The sequence below is a fragment of the Stylophora pistillata genome, chromosome 11 (genome assembly GCF_964205215.1).
Source record: "Stylophora pistillata chromosome 11, jaStyPist1.2, whole genome shotgun sequence".
Classification (NCBI taxonomy): domain Eukaryota; kingdom Metazoa; phylum Cnidaria; class Anthozoa; order Scleractinia; family Pocilloporidae; genus Stylophora; species Stylophora pistillata.
Window position 1 is genome coordinate 6,444,964 of NC_142529.1, and position 26,596 is coordinate 6,471,559.

Here is a 26,596-nt window from a genome sequence, read left to right on the forward strand (position 1 = left end):
AGTAGACCTACAATAAAACTAAAAACACACCAATAAATTGATATGAATTGCAGTGCTTTCTTAAAATGCGAAGTTCAGAGTTTTTTTTTAAGTACTTACAAGTTCTCTGAGGCTTCCCCACGAAGAAAACAACGGATTGAAATCTCTGGAGGATTTCAAGTTCTCAACAGCAACAGCCAAAAGAGAGACTTGCTTATACGATCACGTGGCCCTCGTGACGACTTATCAAAATCACTCGCTTTCTAATCAAATTGTTCTTTAGCTTCCTAAGAAGACGTCAACTTTACAGCATATACAGTACACTGGTTGGGCCAACACAAACTCGTGCCCAGATCCCCAGGAGATACTCGACCTTATGACCGCTGTTCAGCAGTCTCAGCAACAATCAGGAAATGGAGTCATTGTTTTTCAGTGCAGGTAAAGAGCACGCTTCTTCTTGATATTATTACACGTTGAAATGTTTTACTAGACATGACCCTAAACCCCCTAGGGGTTTGGCTAATAATGGTTCAATCGGTCTATACCTCATGAGAATAGCGTATGGTAACTTGTCAGATGCTTGAATCATATATAACTGCAAACGCGTACTTTTTGTACGACAAGCTCAGATTGTCGTCTGAACATAAAACAATTTACCCTGTCTGCAATCTGCACCATCTACATTAATACTCAACACTTTTGAAAAATTAAGGCTAAAGAAACGAGGCGAGAAACTGTAACATCGTTCCACCAGAGTCCACGTTTCCACTTTGTTGATTGATTTCCCTTTCATCTTTTTACAGTGATGGTATTGGCCGTAGCGGCTGTGTAGCTACTATAATGTCAGTGATCGAACGAGTCAAGATTGAACAAACAGTTGATGTTTTCCAGACTGTAAAACTTGTTCGTGCAAAGAGACCAGGTGCAGTCAACACTCTGGTAAGTTGACAGGTGTCAAAAGGTGTGACTGTTACAATTTTACTCGGATGTAGATTGGCATAACAGGTTACCTCTTCTCCAGCGTCTGTTAGTAACGTAATAGAATACCACATTTGCTATTTCATACTGGGGGTGGGGTAAGGGTTATCACGTGCACCTAAAATCTTCCGCCAGTCCTTATAGCTAATACTGAGTTTTCCTTTATACTGAGCAGTTTATTGTTTGTCATGTTGAATAGTTTTTGCTTATTTTTACTTCTTCCTAAGCTTCCTTTGCACAGTGCTGGGTGCCCACTATTTAATAGTATATCCCTCGTGAGCCTAAGGTGTGCTGTTTTTTATTCATCTTTCAGGAGCAGTACATGTTCTGTTACAAGACAGTTGTGGCTTACTTAGACTCTTTCAGCACCTACTCAAACTTTGCAGAATGTTAAAGCGCATTGCAAAGTATGAAAGGTTTGACAGACAGAAGTGATCTACATCCTCGAGTGTTTTTATGGCTGAGCTGTGTTCGGCAGCTTTTTTTCCTTCATATTCAAATTTTTATAATATGTTAAATTTACCTCTAAGTAGAAGGCCTTTCCCTCCAATATATTTGCTAAAAAAGTTTTTTATAAAGTTTTATATATTTTAGTATTATCCATAAAATATTTTAAGTAAAAGTAGGTAAAATAAGTCAATACAACTGAAGGTGTTGTCAGCTGAAGGAGGTTCAAAGTTTGATTGTAGATGTACTTTCCTCAGATTCCGTTATGGTAACTTGAAACACAAACATGTGTCTCTACACGGCTCAGTACAATGGCAATATCATTAATTGTGTTATCGTACTTTTCAAACTATCCCATTAAAAGAGAGAGATACTACATTTTCGGTGTATGTAGAAAGATTTAGAAGACAACAACTCTTAGAGAATTTATTACATTTAAAGAGTTTTGTAGTATTTTGTAGTTAAAGGTAAAGGAAAGATTTTTAGAACATAGATTTCATAATATTTTTTCTTGAAAGTCTATGTGAAGTTTTAAAGTTATCGTTTCTTGTCAAAATCGTTGGATTCAAAGTGGAGGTTTGTAGTTCTATAGTTTGTTTTGGTGTGTTAACGTGCCTTTTGCGTTTACCTCCGATATCTAGATTTAGTTCTCATTATATTCCATTATCAAACCATACAGGAAGGTCACACAACGTCTATATATGAAATTGCCTTTTTTTTTCTCAGAAATAAGATAGAGTTTTGTATAGGTTAGATTTTTGTTTATGAAATGATAAAGTGATTTTTTTTTAACGATTTATGGAAAATTAAAACGTGCAATACACATTGAATTGTCTAATATTCAACAATTGTATAATTTTCCAAAGTAAAGTATAGAGTCTATTCAGCGTAAAGATTTATATTCACGTAATTATCTGGAGGAGATTCTTAAGCTGGCTGTGTAGTGCTCAATACAGAAAGTAGACCTTCTGATGATTGCGAAAGCATGAAACTACGAGTCACGGAAACTTTGTTTCGTTGTTGATTTTACTATTTCTATTCACATAATTATTAATTGATTGATTGTGATTGAAATTTGGTCATATTCACCAACTCAAAGTTAACATTTTCTATATTCTGTGAATTTTGTAGTAATCGACCTTCGGATTGGCTATCCGAGCGGGTAAGAAGGGCCCGTTTTGACCGCTGGACTTTTTCTCAGTCCATGAAATTACGAAGAAAGAACTCGGCCAGTATCCAGCCCTCTTGACCTCACGCTTCGTCAATAAGGACCTTTAGCATCCCGTTTACTGCAAACGGCAAACGGCTGCTAGCGGTTTGAGGTTTCCCGTTTGCCGTCGTCACCAAAATTGAATTTAGCATGGCTTTGACGTCTTTTGGCGGGAAAAGCCTACCTTTTAAGAGCCTTTTTATCTTCTTCAAGTTATTTTGAGATAAGGCCATTCATCCTTTCTCTACAAGCTCGCCCTGAGAGCACGACGGGTTTTTTGTCTTCCGAAAAAAAAGGGGAAAGTACCCTCGGAATTTCCTTATAATCAGCGGGACATTTTGGCCTTCGCTGGGCCGCTTCGGTCGCCAGCATCACCTCTTGGCAAGTGTTTGGCTATCTAAAAGGCACTTTCTAGAAATGGAAGAAGGCATACATTGATACAGAACTCCATAACTGTGTTTCTTTGCATGCCCATGTTTAGGAACTTCGAGCCGCCATTTTGTTTTCAAGTTCTTTCGCCACTCGGCTTTCTTCCATTTAGATCATGCAAAATACATTGTTTTTTTAATCACAAAAAAACGACATTTGGATCCATAAATGGTAGAAAATTCTTACTAAAAGTGTCAAACGTAAGTTGGTTTTGATAAGGGGCCAAAAAGCCTTCCCGTAAGTCACTTACGGCTAGAGCGCCTTTTTCCCGTCGAAACTGGAACCGCAAACTGCAAACGTGACGGCAAAGCGGTGGTCACGTGACCTCCTCAGGTTCGCCGTTTCCGTAAACGTGATGCTAAAGTTCCCTACTAACTCATACATCGATAACAAGTCGATGCATTTGCTCACGTCAGCAGCAAACACCCATAAGCAAATAGACACTGAATCGCCCGATCAGAGCGTACGTTGTGTTGGGTATGTTATAAAAGGTACTCAGATTTTCTGAAAATCTCAATAGTAGAAGTATTACTGCTACATCCATAGCATTAGAGGGTGAAATTCAAACTGCCGAACCAACCGACCTACACATCCACTCGTGTAACCACTATAAATACTACAGAGAGCTAAATGTATCATCATTTAAAAATCAACATAAACTGATTGACAGCCACAATTTTCTGAGACGAGCTTGAATGGTGAGAAACAAAGACATCTTTTGTCGGATGAGCTTTCTGTTCAAATAGCCGCTCAATTAAGCAAACCAATCGTGATCGCATACCCTGACAAACTCAATGGAAACATGGCGCAATTTCATCTCGAGCTTTGTTTCCGCGTAGCTTTTGTCGCTGCACTTCTTCCTCTGGCTTCAGGTGAGCACCGTATCATTTGAAATCTATTGATAACGTATGTTTATCACTTTAATAGCTAAATTAAGCGAAATTGGTTGGATATATCTTTCACCTTTAAGTTCTAAAGCCTAAGACTTCCGCACCCCATCGCAACTTAATTGCCAATGCAGACAGCATCAACAGCATTTTCTTTTAATTTTGATAATCAAATTTAGCGAAAAGGGTTGTATACATCTTTCACGTTTGAATCCTGAAGTCTAAATGCCTGCTATTCCAACGAGGTCTAACCCAAACCGCAGTGCTACCTTAACAATGGGCCTCAGGTATTCTCTATCAAAAGGTTGACTAAGTGATTGGACAAATGTCCTTTGACTGTTAGTTTTCGGCCCTCTTGTCACTGTTCACAAAAAGTAAACGTTCAGATAAAAGGTTTGGCTTAAATGAAGGTAGTGTAGAACGCGGTTTTGTTAAACAACAGCTAAACTTTGTTTAAATAACTGGTCCAAAGACTTCCGCACACCATCGCAACTTAAACGCCAATGCAGACAGCATCAATACCAAAAAGATAGGAGAGCTACTCCGGCTTCCGCATATTTTTCATAAAAATATCATCTTACAACGAACGGGAAAGTTGAAAACCTTTATTGTTTTGTAACTTGCCCAGTGCGGAAGCAAAGAGAAATTTACAAAAGTCAGTTGAAACATTAAATTATTCAGCAAACAAACAGAGAGTCTGAAACGACTGTTTCTGTAAAGCTATCAAGTGGTAGCATTTGCTTCAATTTCAAGTTAAAGAACTCTTGGAAATTATTATACCTGTAATTTTAGCTAGGTAATTTAGTACAAAGACTCCCATTTAACCCGGTACTATTCGAAGACAAAGTCGGGGAGATGTTCTGGTGTTTTTCATCAAAGAATTGTATGCATAATGAGGTAAGAACACATAATGATGGTATATTATGGATTATGCCAATTCCAGCATAAATCAGTTCACTCAGCTATCACCTTCCTGTATTTCACCCCAGAAACTGTACATTTACACAAAAAGTCAACTTTTCTTTGCTCCAAAAAAGTGTTTAAGACCCAGTTTTCTAAATTTGCCGTGGCGAGGTCATATTAGTAAAGAAACTCCTACAGGCAGCTGGTAGGTCGACTGATAACGTCCGCGGCTAAGTTACTGTTTCGTTTGAATAATGAATATTTGGGATAGGGGCGAAGCTTAGAGGGCAAATGCGAAAGTTTGAGGACGATCTCTCAGCTGTGGGCATTATCAGCAGACGTCACTATCACTGGACAAAAGAGAACAAAGTGAAAAAGAGATAAAAGAAAACTGGGCTTAACAAAGGAAAAAAGAAACCACTTCCTTTACTTAGCCTTAAGAGGGGTGGTCATCGGTCACTGCGGAATAGCGCCTTAGCCCTTAAAAAAAAGACTGGAATGGAATTTCTCCCTACTGTATTAACGCCTAAACAAAACTTTAGCTCGTCAGATTAAAGGAGATGAGAGGTAACTGAAGAAGCTCTTGATTCTTCAGCAACCCTGTAGGAAGTGTGTAAAGAACAAAATGGTTAATATAAATAACAATTTTAGGTCACAAAAGATTTTAGAAAAATAATTAAATTCCTAAGTTGGCAGATGTAACCAGCTCTTCTCCATATTGTTACTCCTGTTTTCAAAATGTCAAACAAGTACCTCGGCAGTTCTTTTCGCTTTTTGAAAATTCGAGCGCATGAAAACAATAAAGGCCGATTACCAGTCAGAGAGAGCAGACTTAATTTAATACAAGCAGCTGAAGTTCTAGAAGAACAGCTGAAGTACAATTTTAAATAACATATGAGATTACGCGGGAAGGGACGATACATTCTAGCTCATATTTAAAATAAGAAACCGTAAAAAATTCGCTTTGGAAGAACCTGTAAAGAGGCAGTTTTTACCTTAACTGCTGATAACCCTGGAGAGCACAACAAAGCATCACAGTATGATGTGCGATCCTCGCAGTAGATAACGCTATTTATGCAATAGCGAAAATCAGACCTGAAAAAAATTGAGCTAACAAGCCAACTGGCTAGCTATATGAAGGCCCAGGAGTTTTACGCTATCAACTGCCTCCAACTCTTTGCCTTCAATTGCTATGGGATCAAAGAACCCGGGCCTTTTAGAAAATGAAATCCGAAGCTCTTTGCACTTATCAGAATTCAAGTGAACTCTATTTTCTTGTGACCACTCAATAACACAATCTGCTATATTTTGGGCGTGACTTTCACTCTCTTTTGGTAACGTCTCGAAAATCAACTATCCAATTGGTAATACTAACTGGCAATTTACACTTAGTACGCAATTTTCTAATCAGAATTTCATGGTCGATAAAATCAAAGGCCTTTCGATAATCAAATAAGATTGTTCTTACGGTAACGCCATTTCCATCAGTGTTAATAGACCAATTATGTAACATGCTAATTAAGGCCATGTTCGTGGAGGAATTTGGTATTGCCCCGTATTGGTTGTCGTCAATCATACTCATAACTGCTGGTTTGACGTAGTCGTCCACAATAAACCCTTCTGCGACATTAGAAATGCAGGAGTAAGGGAGATAGGTCTTAGGTCCTTTTTCAGTTCCTTTACTGATTTCTTTTTGGGCAGGGGTGTCACGTCAGCCAACCTCCACATTCTTGGTAAATGCTGCTCGGAGTAGGAGGCATTAAGGATTTCCGTCACTGGGAAAGCCACTGCATCTGAATATTCCTTCAGTAGCCAATTGAGAATTCTATCAGGCCCACACGCAGAATGACATCCTTTGTGCAGGAGACAACCAGAACTGCGTCGTGCTTTTGCTACTTGATGTCTATAGCGTTTGACACGGTTGATCACAAATCACTTTTAACTAGGCTCTCCAGACGTTTCGGAATAAAAGGAAAATGTTGAATTGGTTGGAGTCCTAACTCCATGACCGCAAAAAGTTCATTGTTATTGACGGAGTCAAGTCCAACACCAAAGACTTGCAATGTGGAGTGCCCCAGGGATCCCTACTTGGCCCAATACTGTATGCACTATATACCTCACCCCACTTGGCGACATTATTAAGCGTCATTGGCTGGGATATCACTTATACGCAGACTACACAGCTTTATTTTGCTTTCAAACCCATACCCGGTGAACAACAAGCCCACATAGCATGCAATGAGGCATGTCTTAGCGAGATCGATTCAGGGATGATACAAAATAAGCTGAAACTACTTCGAAACAAGACATAATTTTGTGTGCTGAATGCACAACACCGTCCTCCACCAATGATTGACTACATCAAAGTAAACACAGATCGAGTCGAGTGCTCTTTTTCTGCACGAAATATTGCTGCTATCTTTGATCTGAACATATCCCTGGAGAAGCACGTCGCACACATATGCAAATCATCGTTTTATCATTTCAGTACGTAATATAGCGAAAATAAGAAACTGTCTGTCGAAATCAGACACTGAAATTTTGATCCATGCTTTTATCTCCAGCAAGCTCAATAGCTGCAACTCTTCACTACATGTATGGAATTCCACAATTCCTACTGGATCACCTTCTTTTCTATTCAACAAAGCATTTAATCGGAGACATTAAATATACATTTATACATAGAATAGGATTCTTATCACTATTCATTATACCTTTATCTAGCCATTAGAATATTTTGATTTCATAAAATTTTATTAGAACTCAAACATAGTAGATATAGTAGGATCCTTCTAATTATTCATTATACTTTTATCTATTCATTAGTATTTTTCGATTTCACAAGATTTATCTAGAATTCACATACAGTAGATTTACATACATTATCATGATAATTTTTTTTCAGCAATAGATATGGACCTTGCCAGAGATTCATTTGTGTTTAACAGTGCATGATTAGATATTCTTAAATTATGTATTAATATATTTGTTTATCATTATTAGGTTAGATTTACTTTTCTATTTCTCATTTTTATTGTAAAGCACCATTGGGCTAAATGGAAATGGCGCTTTATAAATTTTGTTATGATGCAGTGAAAACGTCTGTATGCCAGATACAATAAAAGCAACATGAGGCGCCGCAGTGTAGCCCATAAGCTAATCAGTGAATAAAATAGAAGCAAAATCTAACATTATAACTAAAAACTAACATCATCGTTATAAAACCTATTAAAACCGATAATATATATATATGCAGTTATATATATATATATATTAGACTGTCCCTCTTTCCAGAGTTCGCCGACGATTTAAATTACCACTTTATAAGTGCGCGCTATGTTTAGAGTTCCTGCGAGACACGCCTTCTGCATCTTCTTGTTATTATTATGATGATTATTATTATTTTTATTATTACCTAACTCCAAGCACTCATCGACAAGTCATTAACGAATTAGTGTGTGTACTGAGTACTAACCAAATATTAGAATTTTTTAATTAAAGGTGGAAAACAAAAACGATACCTGTAACAACTATACAAACCACCACTCAGCACGCAAACCAAAAGTACATCACGTTAGTGTCCTCACATATTTGTTTCAACGCTACTCCGTTGGCATGAGCATACTTTTGTCCAATGTTTTTTGATATCATTACGTTTTCGGTTTTTTTTTTCACTCAGTGCTACCAAGAATTATCGAAGAATTGTCCCCTTTCACGGTGATATGTGAAAAGCAAAGTCCATGTTTTCTCTCGTGTCAAGCAACAAGTTATGTTCCGTTTAACTACTCCTGGACGAAAGATGACCAAATTCCAACTGGTGATAACATCAAATTGATGAATAACAGCCTTATTGTCACGCCACAAGTTGGAGAAGATTATGGGGAGTATGTTTGTCACGTTACAAACGCCTTTGGCTCAACATTATATAAAATGACCCTACTCGATAGTGAAAGTAGATATTTTTTGTCACATTTCGAACGTGATCAAAATTTTCGTTCAACAAGTTTTAAGGGCTTAGAACTTTCAAGTCCGGTTTGGAGTTTTTAGGCTTCTAATTACAGCTGTTCAGATAGTTTTTTAAAATCTGGTCTGTGTATGTATCAAAAGCAACATAATGTAGTTGTTTTATACACTGAAGTTGTGCAGTGTGAAGTTACATTTTCTTTCTTCAATTAAAAAATTGTTTTAGTGCACGATGCAGGTCGATCATTCCGTATATTAAAACTGGCCTGTCAGGTTGTAACTAAATCAATACAGAGTTAAATGCATCAATGTTGAGAGGCCTCAAGGCTAAAATATCTCTGTTTCCCCTATTAGTCGCTTCGATATTTGTGGAGGTCATACCAGTGACTTGATAACAGGATTTCGAGTTAATAGGCTTTCGAAATCTCCCGCATATATTTTCAAAAGTGAACCGTTACAATTGTTGAAAGCTATATATAGTGAATGTAAGAGGTCTGGAACCTAGACTGAGACAATAAAGAATCTACAGCAGTACCTGTCTAGACTAATGAGAAGTACTGGTTAAAATAACAACAACTTCTCACTACTAACATTGACATTAAGGGAAGGCTTTCGTCGTCGTCGGCAGTCCATCGCAGGCGACGATGACTGCTTATGTTAGGTGAGGCAGACTCTCTGATGAGCAACCAGACCCGCTCGGGAGCGGCAGATCCTGTTACAGCGACTACATGTATAACCTGATGTTGCAGTGGAATGTTGTCTTTCATGAAGGCTTCAGCTCTTGAATGAACAAAGTCTCTTTAATTTTACAATAAAAGTCGGTTTTTCCCGACGCTAAAATGTCAAAATGATCCGATTTAATGTTGTGACCAGTGGTCATTAAGTGGGATCATTTTGACCTTTTAGCGTCGGGAAAAACTGATTTTCATTGTAAAATTAAAGAGACTTTGTTCATTCATGAGCTAAAGCGTTCCCTTAATGTCAATGTTAATTAATAGTGGGAAGTTGTTGTTATTTTAGGCAGTACTTCTCATTAGTCTAGACATGTTCTGCCGTAGATTCTTTTTTGTCTCAGTGTAGGTTCCAGACCTCTTACATTCACTATATACAGCTTTCAACAATTGTGACGGTTCACTTTTGAAAATGTGTGTTGACTAGCATACGAAACGTCAAGTTCGATATAAAGTGCATTGGAATACAATGTTTATCACCGCTGTTTGTCTTATTTTCTTAATCAATAAAAGTCAGTTTTTCCCGAGGCTAAAGTGTCAAAATGATCCGATCTAAGCTTAACTATATACTCATTCTGTCTATGTAATCTGTTGGAGAGGAGACGCATAGATGACGTCACATCTTGCTTCTTTGTTGTCTAAAGCAATTGGATTCCCCGTTGCCGTGTCTGTTTTGTAATAAGTCACAGAAGATGTCAAAATGTGGTAAGAACGTGAGTGCCACACTCGGCTGCAATTCGCGTACCACTGTTTTGTCCTGACTGCATTTTGACGTCCTCTGTGACCAAAAACGGAACAGACGCACGGCAACATCCAAACAGTACTTCGGTTCGTGACACACTTCTTGCTCTAGTCTGGCTAAAAGAAGGGATGAGTAATTCGGCAATGAAATGAATTCGTTTTAACTGTTTTCCTCTTTCATTCAAAATTCATTTCATAAACCTCATATTTTACTTGTATCTGTGTAATTATATCTCTTGCTTTTGATGTGTTAAAAAATGTACAGCTCGATTTTAACCTTTTAGTTATAACCCTCGGATGAGGGTTAAACTAAATTCATAACTATTGGTGAGGTTCCCAAACTAAACAAAACCACTAAAAGACAATCACACATAACTTCGTCAACTTGGCTTGACGAACCCGTCTTATCAAATGTGGGTTATTCTATATATTTAACAAATGGTAAACACCACAGCGCACACTATTGAGTTATGGTGCACGCGGGAGGTTGCTGAACACGAAAAAAGCGTAGGAGTCGCGCGAGGCGATAGCCGAGAGCGACTCTAGCTTCTTGAGTGTTTAGCAAACCTCCCAAGTGCATCCATAACTCAATAGAGTACGCTGTGGTGTTTACCATTTGTTTTATACCATAACATTGATACATTGTAGCTAAAGAGTTCCCTTTTATCCAACAAATCTTACGTGACCAGAAAAAACAAGCAAACGCGGAAAAATAGTCTTTGCATTTGCTCACGTCAGCAGCGTACACCCATAGGCAAATGGGGGACGCTAAATTGACCAATCAGAGCGGGCGCTTTACTTTGGTTATCTTCTAAATACCGTTAAGGTCAGTGTTACAGCAGGAAAATATGAATTCGAATTAAGATGTATTCTGAACCACCAGAAAAATAATAGCTCTGTCACTCATAAATTACCTTTTAAAGACTAAAAGTTCTAATTTTTAGTCGTTTATTGGACGTTGGCAGTGTTTTCATTGTATTTTTATGCACAGTAAATTATTTTCAGCTGTAAAAGCAATATATTGCTTTGCTCTCCTTAAAGAAACTGAAAAAAGCTAGGTTACCGAATATTATTGCTGAGTGTTTGTAGATAAGAAAAGGGAAGATGATCGAGTATTTTCACTCAAGATATTTTTTAGATTGCAAATTATTTTAATATAGGAGAAAATGCTGGGAAATATTGTCGCAAGGCAATAAGATCCAAACAGGTTCTAAATGTAAAGAAGCAGCAGAACAGTTGCAGATAGTAGAATAAAATGTTTTCACGAAAAGAAGTGTCTGATCGCGGTAGACCGTCTTTTTTTTTTTAAACCAGACAAAGGCAAACCTATCTTTATTCGATGTACAGTTTTAGCCAGGCTTATCGCAGAGCTTCAGTTGCTTAAACCTTCACCACACATTTACTTGTCTTGCGTTGTGCCCTCAACGCAGCTTGGAACAAAATACCGTCGCGAATTCGGAAGTATTGTCATCCCGTCATGTTTTTCATACCTAATTTTTGACTTTTGATTAGGTATCCCATTTTCTTAATTGTGGGACTTTGCATACGCGCTTAACGCAATCGGCACCACTGTAGGAAACCTGCCACACGGAAGACTCTTTAACTTGAGTTGTTTATCGACAGCGTGAATACCCTCGACGTGTCTTGATTCAGTGTAGATTAAAGTGTGCAGAGGCTCTCATGGGCTATCTACTGCGTTGTGTCATTAGCATATACACGTATACAGGGAAGAAGATCCAGCTGAGTAATTGACATCATTCACAAAGATATTGATGAGCTTAAGATCCGACGACGGCAGACATCTGGGACGGCACGCTTGGTCGAGGGGGATCGAGGAGAGGTCGCCGTTGCATTGGCACGAAAAATAGCCTTAAGATAGCGCGCGCGACAGCGGCTGTACTGGCTTTCCTCGTCGAAGTTTAGGAAAAGCATTGATTACCTTTAGAAAGGCTTGTAAATTGTTGATCGCAAGTTTCGATGATGGTGACATTTCAGAAGATGAATTTTTACTGTTGTATGATGCCAACATTTCAAAGAATCTCGATTATCTCTACCAGAATTACGAACATTTTGACTTGGAAAGACTCGACGGAAGTGAGTGCTTGGCAGAATTTCGTTACCGAAAAAGCGACATAGCTATTCTCACAAACGTAATGGGGACCAATTTCCCGCAGCAAACTTTTCACGCTTAATCAAGGACGTTTTCTTTGGCTGAGAACACATTACCGAAACTGTTCATTATAAAAATTTTCTCAGATGAGGCTTGTTGTCAAAATCGACAAAAGACGAATGGAATAACGTCATGGCCATCAATTTCTGCCCGATTAAGTCTACGAATTTTTCATTGAAATAAAGAGAAATAGTGAGATTGTAAAACTTATTGAGTTGCTTTCTTTGTTAACATCGAGCCAGTACTAGTAACGAACAGTGTTTTGAGAAAGACATACGAATAAAGTTAAAGTTTCCTCGAACAAATCGTTTATTTTTTGCTCAGCTATTTCACAGACATCCTCTCATAACAATAAACTGTTAAAATGGTCAACAATTTTCGCTCAAAGTAAGTTAAAATGACGTTATTTTGCTAAAGTTTACTCACGTTTTAGTCGCGACGGCAAAATGGCTTTCTTCACGTCACAGACAACGCCGCTACGGCGGGAAACTTCACAACGACGGCAGCCGGAAGTAATTCAGGCAATAACTTCACTTCCGCTTGCCGTCTAAGAAGTCTGCCGTCGTCGGATCTTAAGCTCATTATTTAAAAAAGCGCACCTAGAAGGCTCCTTTGCGGCACTCCATAGAGAAGAGGCAGCGGCCAGTCTGACACCTTCCCGTTACATTTTGCTCGTTCAAAGCGGCCTGATAGATATGACAGAGTAAGCTTTAGGGCAGAATTGTGAACGCCGTAAGCATTCAGTTTTGCTAGTATTAATTTATGACAAATCGAGTCAAACACTTTGGATGGGTCAATAGCAACCACCGCCACATCCTTTTTGTTATCAAGAGCCTGGCGCCAATCATCAGTTAGCTTTAATAAAACGGAACAGCAAGAATACCCACGCAGGAACCCTGACGTATTGTCCGAAGAGACTGGTGTGAATACGTTGTATTAATTGATCACATTTTAGTTTCTCAAACACCTTGGGTTTAACTGACAAGACACTAATGGGTCGATAATTCCTCATAGATGTTTCGTCGTCTTTCTCATGGGGTGACGTTACAAAGTTTCCATTGACATGGCCACTCGCCTACTTCAATACAATAATCAAAAAGTTTAGTCATAGGTCCGGCTATGACTGGAGCGGCAATTTCAAGCAGCTTGAGAGATATTCCGTCAGGACCAGCTGACTTCCTAATGTTTAGATTAGTGAGCCTTTCAGAAACCCAGGCCACACTAACTGGATGAAAATAAAAATTACGTTTCGGTGCCTTCGTCTAAATATTGGCAAAGCTGGCGTGGCTGGAAAATTTACCAACGGACAAGGTTAAGACGGACTCATTAATTGTAGGAGATGTAAAGTATTCATTAAGAGACGCACCACATTGTTAAGTTTCTCTGATGATTGCTACCCTTGCTGCATTTAATATTCTGATCGGGTTTCTCGAAAGAACGTGCGAAGAGAGCCTTTTCAAATAATTCTATGAAAATTAGATTTTTCGGCAGCTTTCGCGCAAAGACAATTTGTTTTCTTCACCCTGGTACTATTTATCAATAAAATTTGGAGGATGTGTTTGAGAAAAGCAATTGTACTCGGAACCCTAAAATATCCGGGATTAATAATGTTTAAAGAATCCTGACTATGCTTTAGTCGAGCGGTTTTATTTGCCATTGATATAATTTTTAAGTGAGTTATAATGATTTAGCTAGCTCGAATTCCTTTGCCTTTTCCCTTTCTATAGGTCTGAGAATGAATTCTGAATGCCATTAGAGAACTTCGAGGGGCCCATCTCAAACAAAGTAGCTACATTTTAACTTAGACCAGGCTGAAATCCAGCGGAAAAGCGCTGAAACATGAGCTACAGCGCAGGGCACTCTGGGAAGTATTAACAGATTTCTTCTCCTGTGATTGTCTTGCTCGAAGCGCGGACGATATTACTACAAACTATATAAAGACGAGCTTGAATAGCGAGGGATAAAACATATCTTTTGTCTAATGAACGTTTTGTTACTAATGGCCGGTCAAGCAAAACAATCGTGTTCGCATTTTTCATACCGTGACACACTCAATCGATACATGGCGCAATTTAATCTGGAGCTTTGTTTCCGGGTAGCTTTTCTCGCTGTACTTCTTCCTCTGGCTTCAGCTGAGCACTCTTTCATTTTGGAATCTGTTAGAAATATTTTTTTCAATTTGATGTTCACCTTTAGGGTGCTTGGTTGGGTATTTCTTACATCAATATTATATTTAGCATTATTAAAAACTGGATCATTAGATAATGCAACTCAAGACTTTTCATTGGCTTAGCCATTATGTTATATGAGCCAATATACCATAAACTACGATATGGTAAGCGTACACATAAGCTTAAAATTGAAAGGGAGCTAAGAATGTAATATAATTTAATAGTTTAATGTAGCATTTTTAATAAAACAATTATTCCACACGCGTTTTTCGGATATGAGATGATTATAGCCAACGAGGCGCTACGCGCCTCGTTGGCTATCTATCATGTCATATCCAACGCGCGCTCGTGGAATAATTGTTGTGTATATACACATCCCGATGCCGATCCTACTCACTCAGGCTAGGCGTTGACCGTGGCTAGCCTAAGTCTTATTTACATACTTTAATATATTCTATTTATATTATCATTATTATTATTATTATTATTATTATTATTATTATTATTATTATTATTATCATATTGTATCTAGCTCAGTTTGGAAGCATGGGGAAATGTTCCAAATTTAGATAAGACTTTAAATCATTCAGCAAACAGTCAGACCATTCTGAAACAATTTTGTAGCACTGAAGCTATGAGTTTGTTTCATCTTCCATCCCACTGTTGTTTTTCAGAACTTTGCATTAGTCAGTTGTTTTGCACCCAAGAGATTATATTTGAGTTGTGTGAAATTTAGTCCCTTCAAAAAAATGTTTTTTGGTGTTTTATCTGGGCAATGCCTCTACTAATCTCTCAGGAACTCAGTACATGTACAACTTCTCCCTCAACTATCACAGGAAATTATATTTGAACTTCTAATTAATACAGGGTCACATACTGGTTTTGTGCCAGTTTTTTAACAAAAGAAACAATAAGTCTTACAATAGCATTTTAGCCATTACAGACATTTGCTTACGGAAGTAAGCAACGCGCCTCACCTCATACTCTGCGACGCTAATTGACAACATATTCACCAACAACCTTACACATAATGTTTTTAGTGGCATTATACTAAATGATTTATCTGACCACTTACCTGTTTTTGCATATATTAACGAGGCAATTCTAACGCGCAGCACAGAAAGGAAAATTATGATGCGCACATCCAATAACGATAATTTGCAAAAATTGAACAAACATCCCTTCGTTAACTTAAAGCCCACCACAACTAGTGAACTGGAGAGTATTTGTAGCATGTTCGCTTCAAAGAAAGCTCCTGGCTCTGACAGTATCCCAATGCATGTCATTAAATATTCATTTCACCTTATTTCTGCTCCTTTGGCAGATATCAATATATCTTTACTAAAAGGCATTTTCCCGGACAGACTTAAAATCGCAAAAATCATTCCCATCTTCAAGGCAGAGGATCCTAGCTTTTTTGTGAACTACAGACCCATTTCTTTGTTGTCTAATTTTTCCAAATTTTTCGAAAAAGTCATATACAATCGCTTAGTAGAATTTGCCGAAAAACACGATATACTTTACCGCTGTCTGTTCGGATTTCGGAAAAATCACTCAACATCACACGCACTAAGTCATTTGGTAAACAAAATTGTATCTGCAATCGACCAACACCAAACAACGGTGGGTATTTTCCTAGATCTTTCCAAAGCATTCGACACTCTCGACCACCAAATCTTGTTTGCCAAATTGGAGCACTATGGTATCCGTGACGTGGCTCTGCAGTGGTTTAAAAGCTACTTTTCTTTCCGCCAGCAATTTGTCCAATACAATCAAGCTTGCTCTCCGATGCAAACCATCAAGTGTGGTGTCCCTCAAGGTTCGATTTTAGGTCTACTATTGTTTATTCTATACATTAAAGACCTTCCTAATGCCTCTGAATTATCAGACCCTCAACATTTTGCTGATGACACCAGTATCTTTTATTCTCACTCAAATCTAAATTGCTTAGAATCTATACTTAATGATGAACTCCAAAACATTGACGTTTGGCTAAAATGTAACAAGCTTTCTGTTAATGTAAAGAAAACCAACTATACAATTTTAAACCCAGACAGAAGAAATTTAACTCCAGTATTTCTCTCTCCTTTGGAGGTAAACCCCTACAACAAGCTAATGTAACTAAATTCCTTGGGGTCTATATTGACAATCATCTCACCTGGAAATACCATATCAGCTATGTATGTAAACAAATCGCTAAATCAATAGGTGTTATATTTAGGTCTCGCTTTTCCCTATCCTCTGCAACCAAGCTCACTTTGTATTACACCTTAGTTTATTCTTATATCGTCTATTGTAACTCCGTCTGGTCGTCCACATACGTATCTAACTTAAATAGAATTTATTATTTGCAAAAGCGAGCTATGCGGGCTATCACCAATTCAGACTATCGAGACCACTCTGCCCCTTTATTCTCCAAACTAGGAATTTTAGATGTGTTCCAAGTCAATACGTTTGAAATCGCTAAATTTATGTTTTATTTCAAAAATAACTTATTGTCCCCATTGCTTCTCGATCTTTTTGTAAGGAATAGCCAAATTCACAACTATAGTACCAGAACAGCCAGTAATTAACGAACGCAGTTGTGCCGTACAAATGTCAAGCAATTTACAATTCTCTACCAAGGTCCTAAAATTTGGAACTCTCTCCCTATTTCAGTCACTCGTTCGTCAAACTTTCTTAGCTTTAAAGCGAAATTGCAAGAGTTTTTACTTAAATAATCACTGAATTGGCCAAGCCGCGCATTCGCAGCACTTTTTCTTTACTTAATTTATTATTCTAAGTGAGGTGGCTCTCCCATAAGCCTAGTGACCTCTTGGGTCTCCTCGCCTTCTAACTGTTATCGCTGTAATTATCTATTTTTTAATTGTTAAAATAAGGCAAATAAAGATGATGATGATGATGATGATGAAGTCTCCATGGTTCATGGTTCAATCATTTGGCCATCAATTTCTAAGCTGAAAGTGGCCGTATGTTTATGAAGTAGCCGAGACTTAAAAGTAGTCATTGATACAGTATATTAAGAAAATAATTATGAAATAATTTCAAATTTTGCAAAATCGCATTGTAAAAACAACCTTGAGGAGTTTGCAAGTGCAACGTCTATCCGCTCTCAGCCAACAGCATAGTATGGCTTCAAATAATATAATATACCGTTTATTTGCCACATTGCAGAATTAACTGAAATAAAGGGCTAAATTTACAATCAATAATTAATTAAAACTACAATTACTATAAGAACAATAAAAATATCTTAATTAACTATTTACATGTTTGCATATTCACTATTGAAAGAGATAAAGGAACCTGAACGCTGGGTCCGGCAACGACTCCTATAACAGGCGTCCCAAGTTCACGTCTCAGCAAAAGCGAACGATTATTTCTTTAAAGCGTCACACAACGCGTGACGCTTTGAAGAAATAATCCTTCGCTTTTGCTCGAGACGTGAACTTCGGACGCCTGTGCTCCTTTCAGCGTAAACAACACTGCTGAAGCCATACTATGGAATGCTTTTAACTAAAAGCATTTATTTGCTCCTCTTGTGTTTGTCTTCCCCTAAGACAAATACGTATTGTGGGTCAAATTTTTTCTTTGGTTTGAATTTTTTTAAACTGGTTTAAATTTTTTTGAACTGGTGTAATATATTGAAACTGCATGTTTAAATCTTTTGAGCACACCACATTACTCATTCTCATTTATTTGAATCTTTTTTTGTAAAATACTTTGTGTAAAATAAACTTGTGATATTCCTTAATTTTCAAACTGTAGGTCCACTATGATATGTTAGTCTTTGTGGGAAATTTAATTCAAGATGAGAGAGAGGGTTTTATGGTTGTTACTAGTGAAGGAAAATAACTCTTTTTCACAAACTCATGCCAAAAGAAAACATCATATGCAACAAGCAATAAGCTGTTCGCAAAAACTTTTTCTCCCAAATTGCAAAATATTTAAAGGATAACAAACTTTGTGCTAAAATATGCTTGTACTGTGTATATTTGTCCTTGAACGTAATCTGTTCCTTGAAGCTGACAGTTTCCCCTGAACGTAGCTCTTGAAAAACTGTTCACATCTTGGAACAGATAATGTCCAAAGACAAATATCTATGCACATTTTTGTGCCAGAAAGAGGCTATTGTTTATATATTCATAAGAGCCTTGGTCAAGTCATAAATTTTTTTTAAGGTAACTTTAGAGCTGACCAGGAGAGAATTAACCATCTGTTCAGGAGAACGTGACGTTGCGTTACATTTATGGTATTTTTAAATGAGTGACAGGGATCAAATGTCAAGTACTTTTACTTCGTTCGAGATTTTGCCTTGTGAAGATCGAGTATTCGCCAAGGAGGTTTTGTCCTTAGTCAGAATAAAGTAAAACTTTCAGTTTAACCTCGGATTTATTGAGTCCTTCTTAACACCATCATTACCTTTTATTTCTTTTAAACCCTAAAATATCTTATTCACTCAGCTGAAATCCTTGAGGTTCTCCCTTTGCGAAATGAAATAAAGTTTTGCTTGGATTATTATTCATGCTTGGTTGTAGTATATACACTGTAGATTCTGGAACCTAGTATGTATGTATATGATGGGATTTTATCATAATGATTGTACATGATAAATTCTGGGACTCAGTAGGTTGCCATTGCAACATAATAGCTTGTCTCCTATTTAGTAGAGCATCGTTTACAATAATATATAAGATATAAAGAATATATACATGTATCTAATGTATACAAACAGTTCTTACTTTCGATGGTTCTCCACAATCCTCTAGGTCAATGCTTTCTAAGTTCACAAGGATGACTGATCTACAGACTTATTAATAATCAACTAAAAATTGAAAAACACAACTGTTGTTGTGAACATGTATTTTAGTTCCAACAACCTCATGTTGCCTTCAAGTTGAGTGCAAGTACTTCTATTAGCATTACAGCTTCCTGGCAGTGATACCATCAGTCTTTTCCAGGCATGGAAGAACCATAGCAGCTGGGCTTATACTGTTCTACAAAAAGAAAAGTTTTGGTGGGTCAGCGACAAATTTGAATAGAACATTTGGATCAACATGAAGTAGAAATGTCACTGGGCCTGATGAGTATGCAGAATATGAATTTCATGGCAGAAGTACTGCTTGGGGCCACAATATAGACATGGCAGTCTTGCTGGTTCTTGGAGGCAGTAAACACATGTTGTGTCAGTCGGAAAACAGCATTCCTCCACATAAGAATCAAACAACTGTCTTCTTATGTTGTCCCATTTCTGGATGTTGGCGATATGTCTTTTCTCGTACGAAGATAGACCAGAACCGCTCTCACTAAACTCCTCAAACGAGAAAGGTTCGACGATCTCAGGTTGTTCATTTTCAACTGAACCGGTTCGTTGCGGAATTTCCGCCGTCAGCGAAGAAGTTTTCCTCGATTTCTTTCCACTTTTGTCTACAAAAGTAGCGTCGAAAGAAAAAGGCTTAAGCCGCTTTCTGCCTATTTGAAATTAGGTAAATTATACGGTCCATACGAACTGGTATACCACATAAAACACCGAATAAAATGCTACTATTAAAAAAGCCACCATCGATAAAACACACGCTGGATAAAACATAGGAGGAATAGCTCTTGTTGATAGAACGACTGAAATGAAATCTGGGAATGTTTGACAACGAGAATGCGAAGAATATATTTTGAAGTGGGCTGAGCCCAGCAAGGGAAATTTCTTTCTCCGGGGTGAGCCCATTTCCTCCGAGTGATCAGGGTGTCAAAACCCATTGTGGTGTCGGGGAATGACCATGCTCGGAGACCCAGGGACTGAGTCGATTTCAAGTTAGGGCATGAAGAGTCCCTGGGGACATTCTCTTACAAGACTAGTTCCAAACGGTCGCAGTCGTTCTGCCATCTGATTGGTGCCAGAAAATCTTTGTGTTTTTCTGCCCAATAAGAGTGAAGTGTGCTTTAGAGTCCTTTCGTGTGTTTTAATACGGACATACATTAGTAGCTCAGTTGCCCACTATGTTTGTTTGGACCGTGCGGCGGAGATTTGCTTGAGGTGAAAAGTTTCAGTCTCAGCACACAATGTAAGAGAAATCGATCAGATTGTCCGCACAACTGGAAATTATACTGAATACTTTCGCAGGTATCACTAAAGAACGTGTTTTAAAGTTTGCGAGGTTTGTATACAACACGATGGTTGCAGTCATTGATATGTCGCTTTAAACGTTAAACGAGATTTAAGCTTAAATCTTTCTGGATTTTTTGCATAATTTGCGGTGACTGAAACTTTGCCAATCCCGTGAAGTTATTTCGTCGCACGGGCCACGCAGGTATGTCGAGCAACTGGTACTTGCGCAACTTTCTATGGGTGCCAAAATCTAATCTCATCTTTTGTAATGGTTACGGTGGCCAATTTACCACTTCAACTTTGTTGACATATCCAAGTTATTTCGTTACTCCCACCGACGCAGCCCCAAACAGTTTCTTTCGAAACTATCAGCCTTTAATCTCATCTTCGCTTGGAAAAAAAGAAAAGCTAAGCGTGGAAACTTTTGCTTATTAGATGTGGGTAGATGACCCTGTACTACTAAGCTGACGTTTGCAATAAAGCAAACCCGCCCTTTTCATCCAATATTTCTTGGTCTTTGGTTTTGTTTTTCCCATTGAAAACAGCATCGGATCGATTCCCAATGATCAGAGGTATTTAACTTGGTCTTCAACAATCGACAGAAGAGGTGAAATGACAATGACCAAGGGACTAGAAGAGAATCCGTGGCCTTCCTAGCTCAAGAATTTCAACACTCTAGGCAGCAGTTGAAAGATTAAACTATTTCCAAACCCCTTTGGTAACTACCCGAAAACATCTCTCCTTCCCACGATGTTCTCGTTAATAAGTTTTTGTTCAGATTTTAATTAGCTAACCGAAAACACAGCTAAGCTTTCTCTTAGCACTTGCTGGAGGTCGTCCACGAACCTAACGTTCTCTGCAACCTTGGCCGTCTTGTGAACGACTTTACTACAAAGCGAAGATTAGATTTTGGCGTGCACAGAAAGCAGAAAGCTACGTAGGCGAAAGCGCCAGTTGCTCGACATACCTGCGTGGCCCGTGCGACGGAACAACTTCACGGGATTGGCAAAGTTTCAGTCACCGCAAATTATGCAAAAAATCTAGAAAGATTTAAGCTTAAATCTCGTTTAACGTTTAAAGCGACATATCAATGATTGCAACCATCGTGTTGTATACAAACCTCGCAAACTTTAAAACACGTTCTCTAGTGATACCTGCGAAAGTATTCAGTATAATTTCCGGTAAGATTTTCGCGGACAATCTGATCGATTTCTCTTACATTGTGTGCTGAGACTGAAACTTTTCACCTCAAGCAATACTCCGTTGCACGGTCCAAACAAACATAGTGAGCAACTGAGCTACTAGTATATGTCCGTGTTAAAACACACGAAAGGACTCTAAAGCACACTTCACTCTTATTGGGCAGAAAAACACAAAGATTTTCTGGCACCAATCAGATTGCCGAACGACTGCGGCCGTTTTGAACTGGTATTGTAAGACAATGTCCCCAGGGGCTCTTCATGCCCTAACTTGAAATCGACTCAGCCCCTGGGTCTCCAAGGATGGGGAATCACCATATCACATTATAAACATTTACATATTATTTCACAAAGAAAAAAGGTTACATTCACCGATGACTGAACTTAAACTACTCCATTTTTTTTTAGAATTACCGATATCAGGATCAAATCTGGAAGGCATTCATCGAAGATATAAAGGCGTCCTCACAATTTTACAAAACCATCACTGTTCCTTAATTAACAGACGCTATGCGACGCTTTGGCATCGCACGAGACACGTTAAGAGACTACATCGGCCTGTGTGAACTCAAGATCGTGGACTCCTAGAGATATGAAAGAATTCTGGCGAATGAGCGTGAGAAGACAGGGAAAACATCCGCCAAGAGTATTGAACGTCGTTGCAGGGTTACTTGGAAAGAACTAAAAACCCGCGTAAATTAATTGAAGGAGGAAAAGCAGCTCCTTTCTTTCTATCCGAATGACGGATTTTACTCCTAATCATTTTCAGAATAGGGGGCAATTTTCGCGAGGTTCTGGCGACGTGTTTTTTAGCTAGGATTATTTTCTTTGACGTTCTGTAGAAAGCAATCGGTTATTTCAAAATGTAGTGGGTAATTATAACAAACGGTACATCAGACATTTAACTGCAGGATTTCGACAGAGCCTCAGCTTCTTGACTTCATTTTCGTTGTTATTATGTTTCAGTTACCTTACCCGGCTCCGAGAGTAAAGATAATATTATATTTGTGATAATAACGATTAATGATTTTTAATGAATTTTTTAAACATGAATACTGAATTGCTTCATTAAAGTTATTGTTTATCGAAATACAATGAAGCTGTTCATAGAGAACCGATCCTCCCAGGAGGGTTTCACCACCTCCACGTAAACAGGACCCGAGCGATATGATAGATTTTAACATACCTCTGCTAGGAAAGCAGTGCAGTTGAAGAGGATTCATGCCTAAATTATAATACTTCATTCTGGTGGCTACGTTTCGCTGGATTTGGTGGTTTCGTTTCGATTGTTTCGGTGGTTTCGTTTCAGCTGCTCCAGTCGTTTTGGCTGTCAGTCGGTTGTTTCGCTTCCCTTGTTTCGGTGGTTTTGTTTTTGACGTTCCGTTTCGGTCGTTTCGTTTCGACAGTTTCAGTCGTTTCGGTTGTTTTAGTCGTTTCGGTTGTTTCGGTTGTTTCAGTCGTTTCGGTTGTTTCGGTTGTTTCAGTCGTTTCGTTGTTTCTAGTTTTAGTCTATGCCCCAAGGAACAGCAGAAGTTTTATCCTGTTAAGATTTCCTTAAAAGACGTCCATACGGTCGACAATAGGTAAATTGCCATTCAAGCATCACTTAAGTGTCAGTGAAGTATCGGTGAAGAATCGGCCAAGTGTCGACCGAGTGTCGGCTAAGTGTCGGTGAAATATCGACCGACTGTCTACCGATATGTCGACCGACTATTGGCCGACATATATCGGTCGACATATCGATCAACATGTCGACCGACTATTTTCCGACTATCGACCGACTATTGACCGACTATCGACCCACTGTCGACTGACTGTCGACCGACTATCGACCGACTGTTGGTCGCTATGTCGGCCGACACTACCTACAGTAACATTGATCCTCTCTTTCTATGGGACTGAGAATGAATTCTGACTGCCATTGGAGAACTTCGAGGGGCCCATCTCAAACAAAGTAGTTACATTTTAACTCAGACCAGGCTGAAATTAGCTGAAAAGTGCTGTAACATGAGCTGCAGCGCAGGGCACTCTGGGAAGTATTAATAAGTTACTTCTCCTGTCATCTTGTTACGGGAAGATAAAACTCGGCCCACGCAGGGTGTGATTGTCTTGCTCGAAGCGCGGACGATATTACTACAAACTATATAAAGACGAGCTTGAATAGTGGGGGATCAAAGATATCTTTTGTCTACTAAGCGTTTTGTCACAAATGGCCGGTCAATCAAAACAATCGTGATCGCATACCGTGACACACTCAATCGATTCATCATGGCGCAATTGAATCTCGAGCTTTGTTTCCGGGTAGCATTTCTCGCTCTTCTTCTTCCTCTGGCTTCAGGTGACAACTATTTCATTTGAAATCTAATAGAAATATTTTTTTTCAGTTTGATGTTTACATTTAGCGTGCATGGTTGGATATTTCTTACATCAATATCATATTATTATAATTATTATTCACGTATGATGCACGATCCTCGCAGTAGATAGCGCTATTTAAGCAATAGCGAAAATCAGACCTGAAAAAAATCAGGCCTTTACGGGATTCGAACCACTGGCCTCTGCGATACTAGCGCAGCGCTCTACCAATTGAGCTAACAAGCCAACTGGGAGCAGGCCGTTAAGTTGATTCGTAATAAACCCGTGAAAGTGATAATTCAGATACAATGAAATATATGAAGTTCATGTATTTTGAACTGCGGTATTAGATACTAGTGCAGCGCTCTACCAATTGAGCTAACAAGCTCAATTGGTAGAGCAGAGGTCAGTGATTCGAATCCCGTACAGGCATGATTTTTTTCAGGTCTGATTTTTGCTGTTGCTTAAATAGCGCTATCTACTGCGAGGATCGTGCATCATACGTATCTAATACCGCAGTTCAAAATATATGAACTTCATATATTTCATTGTATCTATAATTATTATTATTATTGTTATTATTATTTCTAGCTCAGTTTGGAAGCATTGGGAAATTTTCCAAATTTACTAAGGCTTTAAATCATTCAGCGAACAGTCAGACCGTTCTGAAACAATTAAAAATAATCAGCTAGTATTCTTTTTTAGCAATAATTTCCATAAAATCCTCTACAATACAAAATATTAACAGCGTAAAAAACGATCCAAAATAACTCACTTTCGGCTCACATCTACTCCTTTTTTTAATGTCAAAGTGTCTAGAAAACTATAAACTGTGAGTTTGCTCCATCTTCCACCCCACCGTTGTTTTTCTGAACTTTGCATTGGTCAGTTTTTTAGAACCAAAGAGATTATATTTGAGTTGTATGAAATTTAGTCCTTTCAAAAAAAATATTTTTTGGTGTTTTGTCTGAGCAATGCCTCTACTTCTAATTAATACAGGGTCACATACTGGTTTTGTGCTAGGTTTTTAACAGAAAGAAACAAGTCTTACAATAGCCTTTTAGCCATTACAGACATTTGCTTACAGAAGTCTCCATGGTTCATGGTTCAATCATTTGGCCATCAACTTCTTAGCTGAAAGTGACCGTATGTTTATGAAGTAGCCGAGACTTAAAAGTAGTCATTGATACAGTATATTAAGAAAACAATTATGAAATCATTTCAAATTTTGCAAAATAGCATTGTAAAAACAATCTTTAGGAATTTGCAAGTGCAAAGTTTATCTGCTTTCAGCCAACAGCACAGTATGGCTTCAAAGCTCTGAGAACTTATGAAGCCATGCTATGGAACATACTTCTAACTAAAGGTATTTATTTGCTCCTTTGTGTTTGTCTCCCCCTGAGAAAAATATGTATTGTGGGTGAAATGTTTTCTTTAGTTTGAATTTTTTTAAACTGGTTTAATTTTTCGAACTGGTGTAAAATATTGAATTTGGTTTAAATCTTTTGAGCACACCACATTACTCATTCTCATTTTTTTAAATCTTTTTATGTCAGTAAAATACTTTGTGTAAAATAAACTTGTAATATTCCTTCATTTTCAAACTGTATGTCCACTATGATACATGTTAGTCTCTGCGTGAAATTTAATTCAAGATGAGAGAGAGGGTTTTATGGTTGTTACTAGTGAAGGGAAATAATTCTTTTTCACAAACTCATGCCAAAAGAAAACATATTTTGTTAGATGAACTTTCTATTCAAAAGGCAAAACAATCGTGATCGTATACCGTGACATACTCACTCGAAACATGGCGCAATTAAATCTCGAGCTGCTTTGTTTCCCTGCAGCTTTTTTCGCTGTACTTCTTCCTCTGACCTCAGGTGAGCACCGAATCATTTGAAATCTACCCGTAACTTATACTTATCATTTTAATGACTAAATGAGGCGGAATTGGTTGGATATCTCTTTCATCTTTGAGTTTTAAAGCCTAAGACTTCCGCACCCCATTGCAACAACGTTTTCTTTCACTTTAATTATCAAATTTAGCGAAATTGTTTGTATACATCCTTCACTTTTGGGTCCGTAAGCCTAAACGCCTGTTATTGAAACGAGGTCTAACCCATACCGAGGTTTTACCTAAGCAATGGGCCTCAGGTACTCTCTGTTAAAGAGTTGACTCAGTGACGAGATAAATGTCCTTCGACTGTTACTTTTCGACCTTCTTGTCAATGTTCACGAAATATAAATGTTCAGATAAAAGGTTCGGCTTTAATGAGGATAATGTTGCACGCGGTTTTGTTAAACAACGGCTAAACTTTGTTTAAAAAACC

General features: G+C 38.1%; 2 protein-coding genes across 5 annotated transcripts in view; both read left to right on the plus strand.

The window, feature by feature from the left end:
- The window catches only part of LOC111347191 (receptor-type tyrosine-protein phosphatase F), a 59,201-nt gene extending 56,972 nt beyond the window's left edge, over positions 1-2,229 (plus strand). For both annotated transcript variants that reach the window (XM_088737353.1, XM_088737352.1), the window contains 3 exons: positions 263-417; positions 783-918; positions 1,271-2,229. In XM_088737353.1, coding sequence (XP_088593479.1) covers positions 263-417; positions 783-918; positions 1,271-1,351 — 372 coding nt within the window. In that variant the 3' untranslated portion in view covers positions 1,352-2,229. The remainder of the gene's footprint in view (positions 1-262; positions 418-782; positions 919-1,270) is intronic.
- A 21,745-nt stretch (positions 2,230-23,974) lies between these two features.
- Positions 23,975-26,596, plus strand: part of LOC111319786 (receptor-type tyrosine-protein phosphatase F-like) — a 52,153-nt gene continuing 49,531 nt past the window's right edge. For 2 of the 3 annotated variants that reach the window (XM_088737360.1, XM_088737362.1), the window contains exon 1: positions 26,045-26,146. In XM_088737360.1, coding sequence (XP_088593486.1) covers positions 26,074-26,146 — 73 coding nt within the window. In that variant the 5' untranslated portion in view covers positions 26,045-26,073. Of the gene's footprint in view, positions 24,250-26,044; positions 26,147-26,596 lie in introns of those variants that run through there. The other variant, XM_088737361.1, reaches the window with a different exon arrangement.